Raw genomic sequence first — 8,603 nt, forward strand, 5'->3', positions numbered from 1 at the left:
TTATGTGTTAATCTGTCTAAATGTTTAAAAGGTGTTATAAATTAAATGTTGTTAAACGATACGTAATTGCCTTTTGATCGTAAATTTTACTATCAAGGGGTCTTTTATGTATGCGTAATCATTGTGAATTATAACAATTTATGTGATCGATATTAAAGGTGTTTAAAAGCATGTGTGTTTTTCTATATTATTATTTTCCTATATTATTATAGCATTCCTATATTATTATAATATCCAATTACATGTTGATACACAGGATATACAGATTATTATTTATAACGTTTTGGTTTTTTTAATTGAGTCATTCATTTAGTACAAATGATAAGAAATTAGTAATAATTCACAAAAAAAGAATATGGTAGTAGAAATATTATAAAAAAACATTTTCTGTTTTAGTGTAGAGTTACTCCTTCTTACAGACAGTGTCGTACAAATCTGTACGTCTCTGAGAAACTGTAGGTATCTGAGCCCTTACTTCCTCAACAACTTTTAGATCTGATAGAAAAAAAGAAACATACGAAGTAATAAGTAATGCTTACTAATAAATTCAACAAATACAGAGGAAGATGGCTAAATCGATAAATTAACGAGGCTAAAAATTAATTACATCATGGATCTCTCGCTTTTAATTTTAAGCTGTAAATTACAGATATCGGTGACTGCCATATTCTCTTGAGTTTCCAAATCGTAAAGAATCTTTCCCCATGGATTGGTCAACTGTGTATGTCCCCATGCGACGTAACTTGCTTAACGAACACGAGCCGGTGATATGCAGGCAACGTATAATTGATTATCATTCGCTCTGGAACGCTGAAGTAATGACCAGTGCAATGGTCCAGTGGTCATATTGAATGCCGCTGGATATATCAGCATTTGGCAACCTAACCCAGAGAAGCAGGAAATATGAAGCCACCGAATACCAATTAACTTCGTAGTTGCACGGTTCACATTCCATCATTTCTGAATATGCGAGGACAGTCCTCTTATTGTGCTTTTAATTCTTTTATTTGTTTCATTTTCAGCAAATATACTGGTTTTTTAAATTAAGCTTCTTTTTATACAGAGTTACAGATTATATTAATTTTATATAGAATATATTTAGGAAAGATATTTAATTTTTTGCTAGTTAAGTATTGATCGATTAAGTTACTGTATCTTTGTTCCGATAAATGCGTGCCATTTCCTCGAATCTAATATCATAGCAAATGCCAATACCTATTTTGCAGCCCTTCACATCGAACGTCGTTAGGGAGTTACCAGGACTGAGTGAATCACTCTCTCGAAAAGTAATCTTATTAGGAATGTCGATGTCGAATAGATGTACCTAATAACATAAAAATGTGGTCGCTAATTCTATTGCTGCAACTTTTGTAATTTAATATCAAAGTTACCAACTCCTAAACTTTAATTATTTTTTATTTAATAACTGACAGCGTTTTTATCACTTTCTTTTATTAAAAAATCTTATCATTTAATAATGTTTAAAAAGGAGAAAAAATAAGTATTTTCGTATGTGAAAAATTTATACAACAACAAACACATTACAACAAAAATGGGCGTTTCCCGTATCATAACGTATTTTATAAACCGTAAATTATAGAATTGGTTATAGTATACGTATGTACATATGTATATTCCTAAATTATTCCTAGATAGAGTCACTTTCTTCACCCCAATATTTTCAAATTCAAAGCCATAAAGGAATATATTACTTACCTTTCGGTGTTTTGCTATCAACGTTCCATCGGGACCCCAAATAGTACAGGTATTGTACAATTTATCGCCCTCTATTTCAGGCATCGTACCACCAACTACATAGATGTTTTTTTCTTTAGCTGCGTTCGATGAAGCAACGCTCGTTTCACCATCAGGAATACTCTCGGCGTATTTTGGAAAGTACTCTGCATTGCAATATTTCAATTAATGAAAAATAACTGTCTTTTGTTCCAACCATAAATTAAATTGAAATGTTTGTCAGTTTTTTATTTTCTAAATTATTAAAATAACTAAGTTTTATATTTCGACTTAATTAAATATGCAATTACTTAGCTAATAGTATATATAATAAATTGTTTCTACAGGTTCAAAATGAAAAATGAATATTTAGAAATATTTAATTACGACAATGCTATTTGTGTTAGCATCAGTGGCTTGTTACTCAACGACTTTGCTAGTACTTTTTGAAACATAAAGTTAGTTTTCAATTAACACTTATACTAGAGGCGGAATTATAAATGCAAAATAATTGATAATACTAATTTATAAGTACCTAATTATTAGTATGTTAAAAAATATATTTATACAAAAATCACGATAATCATGAAAATGGGGAAATCCTATATTCTCGAATCAATTCACAATTTATTTTGTATATTAATTAGATTCCGCGCTCATCAGTACGTACTCACTGGCGACATCGAGAAAATGTATCGGCAATTTCTCGTACGACCAGAGGATCGGAAATATCAAAGGATATTATGGCGCAGCGCGAGTGGAGAAACAGAAACATATGAGCTTAACACCGTAATATTCTTATCATAGAAATAGAAGCAGTCCTCAATTCCCGCCCGCTAACTCCTATCTCCACCGATCCAAATGATCTCCTAGCCCTCACTCATTTTAAATTAAATTATTATTATTAAATTATAATTAAATTATTAATATAACAATTAAAATTTTATATTTTCACGTGAGTTTCTTTAGATAATTATTATCAACATGATGACTAACTCTTACGGATTAATACGTGTCTGTAGGGCAATCCGGTGGACTTGATCGGCTTTTTACTTCGAAAGTTGAGTAATCGGTGTCGCTTTCTTACGCATCTTTGAACTGTATAAATGTTTTAAAATTGTTTGATCCAGAATGTACCACACCGGACAATCAAGAAGGCAGGTGCCTTGACTACAGAAAATGTAAACCTCTGCAAGAAATATGGCAGATAACAGTACCGTACAGCCACCGATTTTTATAGACGATCAGTGTGCAGATACCAGGGCAATGTTACGATCGTTTGCTGTCCGAACGATCCAAACAAAGAGAAGAGAGAAATTTTAATAAAAACTGTGTATAAGTATAAGGCTTTGCGACCACCATACTGTGGTTTTAGCAATGTCTCTCATACCAGGGTGGTCGATGGTAAACCAGCTGAACTTGGTACGTTTTATGTCTTTCTTTCCGATTAATAATAAGCCATTTACTGCAAAGAATGAACTTTAAAGGCATTAAACAGCACATCAATGTACATTTCAATTACACTAAATAATAATGCTATGATTCTATCAGTAGTAACTTTACTTATTAACTTGAATTATTTCTTTCTTTTACTTCATGTTAGGAAGAGTATCTTTTTGCTTGAAATAAAAAATTGATATAGGAGTAATAATATGGATAGAGATCAAAAACTGTTAGGGCAGAAATTACACGTTTGAACTTTATAGTTCAGTATAGCTCAAATAGAAATTATATAGAATTATTTAATAATTTGTATTCCACTGGAATAAAAATTTAATTTCTGTCTTCATCAAATCTCTATTTCAGAGTATTTGTACGTATGTACTTATCGTCTGCTGTATGATCGAATATCGAATAGGTAATAATCGTTGTTACTCATTATGTGAGAAAAAATTATGTATATTCACAACTATGACTATTGCATTTTAGGCGCTTAGCCATGGATCGCTGCATTAGGTTTTCGTAATCCCCGAAACCCAGACAAACCACTATGGAAGTGCGGAGGTTCCCTGATATCGGCTAGGCATGTTTTGACCGCAGCACATTGTGCACATATGGATGGAATAGAAAACATACACAATCATAATATTGCCATTCTTAGATTGGTGGAGGAGGTGCCATTTTCGAGTAAGTCCTCAAATATATATATATATATATATATATATATATATTTATATATATATATATATTTATTTATTTATTTATATATATATATATATATATATATATATATATATATATATATGCTATTGAGTATTACTGAAGTATCATATCCTGAAATTTCTTACTGTACACATATATTGTGTCATAAAGCGTGTACAATTCTTTCTCATACTTTTGGTCATTCGTTTCCTGCATTTTCATTTATTTTTTTATTTTTCAGGGTACGTATATCCCATTTGTACGAAAGAGCCCCTACGAAAGAGCAACTTCGTCGGCTATAACCCCCTTGTTGCTGGATGGGGAGCATTAAGATATAGTAAGTGATATCAATTTTATAATAAAATTAAACAGTTCCAGTCTTAAATATCTTTCTTATTTTCTTCGTAGGACGACCACGACGTAATGCATTAATGGAAGTACAAATGCCAGTGATTAAGAATGCCGAATGCAAAATAGCTTATTCCAAATTTCCTAATGCACCTGATATCACTGATGGTATAATATGCGCCGAACATGCTCAGGGTGGAGAGGATTCTTGTACGGTAATTAAGTTATAGAGTTACTACAAACTATACGGTATCTGAAGACACGTCAATTCGAATTAACATCAAATCGACGTCTTAAACATTAGAAATAATAGATAAACACAATTTAATAGTCTTGCCCGCTTCTCACACCTCATTATGGTATTTAATCTAATTTCCTTCTAATCTTAGTTTTGCTCAAAATACATATAACATGTACATTATAAATTGGAGTATTTCAATACACAAATCAATAGAAGATTATTACTGTATATAAGTATAATTTCAATACAATTCGATCGATATATTTCAGTATCTTTGATTAAAAATTTAACGATCCTTTCAGGCTGACCGCGGCGGACCACTGCTGATACAACATGAATGAACCTCGTATTTAATAGGTATTGTGTCTTATGCTTATAAGTGCGACACAGCTGGGTATCCCAGCGTTTACACTAGGGTCACATCGTACCTTGACTTCATTCTCCAAGCGATGCAATAATATGATATTACTGTTCCATAAATATCATTGTGTAAAAAACGTAAAGTTGGATTTTCTTATTGTGGAGATAAGAAACAGCTCAAATTTACATTGTTTTGTACGTTACAAATTATAGGCTTAAAATGTACGAAATGTAACTTTGAAACGACACTAATTTTTTACGCACGATAAACCTCCACGACTTAGGTATGTAAAGATGATAAACGTATATTAATTCTATTAATTTGGTAATAATAAACCAACTTTCTGAGAAGTTCTGTAAATTTCGTTTCTGTTGTATCAAGAGAATAATGGAATATTCCACTTAGATCGTATACTTCTTGTATGTACATACAAAATTTTCCGGCTAATCTAAAACACTTCATAAGATAGAGAGCTTCTGGAAATTCGGACACAGAGAGTACATGAAATACAAGATAAGTCTCGTGTCTTTCAAAATTATTTTTTATTCGCTAAAAACGTCCTGTGTACTCAAGCAATCACATGCAACCTCGAAACTTCACTTATTTTTTATCACTTTCCAATTCAATACACTGTTTCTGCATTTTTGACTATATGTAAGAGAAATTTCCATTCAGCCAAAGGTGTACTTACAGATTATAGATTCCTATACGACTCTCGGTAAAAATTTATCCGCACTCCAGATAGTTAAAACTTCTGTCGACCGTATTGATCCATCTGCACTCTTCGTATGACGTCAATATCTGTTCAGTGCTGCTGCGTAGGTTTCATTGTGTTACGTCAATTCGTTTGTGACCGTTGCGCGAGTAATGGCGCTTTGCAATGGTGATTTGCAGGAAAACAGTGCAGGATGCTGTGATTCGTTTCTTGTGGTCGGAGGTTATGTTTGATGCCTATATTTATCAAAGATTTAATGCACATTATGGAGAAAGTGTTTTGTCACGAAGTGTGTTTGAATGGGCACAAAAGTTCAAAGAATATCGCACAAGTGTTACGAAAAAACAGCTGGACGCCCGTCCACATCCATGATGACAACATTGAACGTGCTCATGAACTTATGCTCTATGGAATAGACGAGTGAAGCTGGATAATGTGGCAAATCATTTGCAAATCAGCCACGGCTCTGCTTATGCAATAGTGCACGACAGATTTGGGTTTTAAAAAGTTTGTGCGAGATGGATGCCGAAAAAGCTGATGAAAAGGTGAAGACGACGATGCATTCGTGGTTCGCAGCTCAGCCCAAAACATTTTTTAATGAGAAAATACGAAGGTCTTTCAGCAAATGGACAAAGTGTATACAGAAATTGAGTGATTATGTCAAAAAATGATGTATGTCTTTTTTGACAATTGCTTAAAATAAATTCTACACCGACAGAGCGGGTAACTTTTTACTCACCCTCGTAAGACACTTAAATTTCCAATCTATTATGATGAATAAAAGAGCTTATACTATTAAATCTAATTGTACTTTGTTGCATGAGAGTACACGTGTATGTGATGTACATTACCTTTATATCCCCTTGAACGCTTCAATATTGCGCGTATATACTATATTTTGTACAGCTTCTATAAAATTTTGTATGTTTGTTTAGGCTGTTAATCTAGAGGCTGGAGTACAAGGAAGTGGCACAATGATGTGGGCTGATGACATTTATAATTATCAAGGAATCACCCCTACATTCGCTCAGGTATATATCGTTGACTATAATGTATTTAACATATATGATTGTTAGAATATTAATAATTAATTTTTAATTCTATCAGAATTTTAATGAAACTGTCCCTTGGGAAGGAAGAACTGATACCTTGATATCACGGTTTGTACATCCTATATGTACGACAAATTTTAGAACATTATATAACGAAGAACCAGATGGTCGTGGCCATGTGATGTGAATAAAAGGACTTGAATTTGATGATATTTTTATAATGTTAGATAACATAACTAAGTATCTTCACAGTAAGATAGGATGACATGGTTTACATGATCTTAATGTTGTTCACTTGAGTGATGATATTATAAGGAAAAGTGTAATATCACAGGTAGGATGATTCATAATTTAGAACTACTAACTCATGTATGTATTAAAAATTAAAGAAATATATTAAATTTTATAGGATATTTATGTTTACTAACCAGTAATTCAGAGATTGGTATTCATGGTTACTATAACGAGGCTGTAGAAACGCACCCTTTCTTCTTTGCAAATGGTCCTGTATTTATGTCTAAGCCGAAACTGGAACCTCTGAATAATTTAGATTTATTCTTGTCATTTTCTAAAATACTTATCTACAGTATACCATAAGGAATGATACCGTATCACACCTAATCAAGTGCCTTAAGAAACATCAACAGGATATCACAGTAATCCCTTATCGACTGATATGTAAGTAAAAGTTATGTGTCATTGTTATACACAGTTATGTGTTAGTGCTATACACAGTTATTTATCATTTTCTATTAATTCAGTTGTAGCCACTACAATATCTATGACACTGGTAGTAATTATAAGAACAATAATGATGTTCTATAAGAGGAAATGATGATTAGGAGCAAAAAGTTACAGGTAAGTCAAAGTATATGTTATTTGCCATTTGAAAAGAAAGTTACTAACTTAGAATTTTTTGATAAATAATAATTGTGCAAAATATATTGGATTTCAAATTTGTCAAAAATTGAAATTTAAGAAGCATTGTAATAATATAACATTAATATTTTGATTTTTCAGGAGATATCATGCGGTGGATGGATAATATGTAAAAAATATTAAGCAGTATATGAATTTTCATATTGCGTAGAGATAACAAAATGAATTTTAAAAAATGTCGACATGGTAATAAGAAATAGCATCATGACAAAGAATATATAACCACAGTTTCATTTTTTATAAATAAAAATTTGTTGTTCCAGATTTTGAAATATAGTGAAACGTTTAATTAGTATCTTAATATCTTCAAATAATTATTATTTTAGAATCAATTGTAATTGTATCATACGTACTTTTGAATTCGTGCAAGAACATATGTAATTTTGAAGTAGTTATTATTAGGAAATTGTTAGACGCGAACAGTATGCGAAAAGTTAGTATGCAGTGTAATAATTATCAATCAAAACACAAGAATTAAATTCTTGAGGAAAAAATTTCCGGAATTTCTTATTTACATGATTATAAAGAAATCCATAATAAAAAGGAGCTGCTTTCTAATACTTCTCTTCCTTATAATGCCTACGTTAATAATAACGAGGTTCGACTTTTTGTTTTTAGAGGGATACTGGAAAATTTGAAAGTACAGTACCATTGGGAAGAAAATCACGATATTGAAAACGATATTTGCAAGTAAATTTCCAAAAAATCTGTTTTCAAATTTTCGCTTTCTATTTCACATTAAAAGAAAGGGCTGCCTTCTTTTTCTGCAAGACAAAACAAACATTCTGAATCTCGTATCAATGAATGATGTCAATAAGTTATTTTTCTTTTCAGATTGAACAATATTCCAGATTTATTCATAATTTCATACTACGCGAAGAATAGACTTTCATAGGTATATAAAGGAAATATTAAGTATAGGAAAACTCTTTCGTTGTAGGTGACATATGCTTCACGGTTGAACACATGTATTTTTGAACACATATAAATGAAAAAGTACTCTTATGGAGAAAAAGAATTGATACCTTCGATTGACATTAGATAATCTATATAAACTTATGAACAATCACT

General features: G+C 31.6%; 2 protein-coding genes across 3 annotated transcripts; one reads left to right on the forward strand and one right to left on the reverse strand.

Annotated features, from left to right (window-relative positions):
* Positions 1–260: 260 nt before the first annotated feature.
* LOC143304095 (omega-amidase NIT2-A-like) lies at positions 261–5,659 on the reverse strand. Of its 2 annotated transcripts, XR_013060790.1 has the most exons (4): positions 5,518–5,659; positions 1,717–1,901; positions 608–1,324; positions 261–495 (listed from the first exon to the last, which is right to left on the reverse strand). XR_013060790.1 is itself a non-coding variant. In XM_076626433.1 (3 exons), the coding sequence occupies exons 2-3, from the start codon at positions 1,798–1,800 to the stop codon at positions 1,142–1,144; spliced, it is 267 nt and encodes an 88-aa protein (XP_076482548.1). In that variant the 5' UTR covers positions 1,801–1,901; positions 5,518–5,659; the 3' UTR covers positions 600–1,141. The 2 variants fall into 2 exon arrangements, 1 of the variants encoding a protein (XP_076482548.1); XM_076626433.1 differs by lacking the exon at positions 261–495 and having other exon boundaries at positions 600–1,324.
* Positions 4,117–8,090, forward strand: LOC143304096 (venom serine protease Bi-VSP-like). The gene is made up of 8 exons (XM_076626434.1): positions 4,117–4,213; positions 4,285–4,439; positions 4,768–4,822; positions 6,477–6,572; positions 6,649–6,927; positions 7,003–7,271; positions 7,355–7,451; positions 7,614–8,090. The coding sequence occupies exons 2-3, from the start codon at positions 4,308–4,310 to the stop codon at positions 4,804–4,806; spliced, it is 171 nt and encodes a 56-aa protein (XP_076482549.1). The 5' UTR covers positions 4,117–4,213; positions 4,285–4,307; the 3' UTR covers positions 4,807–4,822; positions 6,477–6,572; positions 6,649–6,927; positions 7,003–7,271; positions 7,355–7,451; positions 7,614–8,090.
* Positions 8,091–8,603: the final 513 nt, after the last annotated feature.

This window comes from Bombus vancouverensis, unplaced genomic scaffold, assembly GCF_051014615.1.
Source record: "Bombus vancouverensis nearcticus unplaced genomic scaffold, iyBomVanc1_principal scaffold0022, whole genome shotgun sequence".
In the NCBI taxonomy this organism is placed as follows: domain Eukaryota; kingdom Metazoa; phylum Arthropoda; class Insecta; order Hymenoptera; family Apidae; genus Bombus; species Bombus vancouverensis.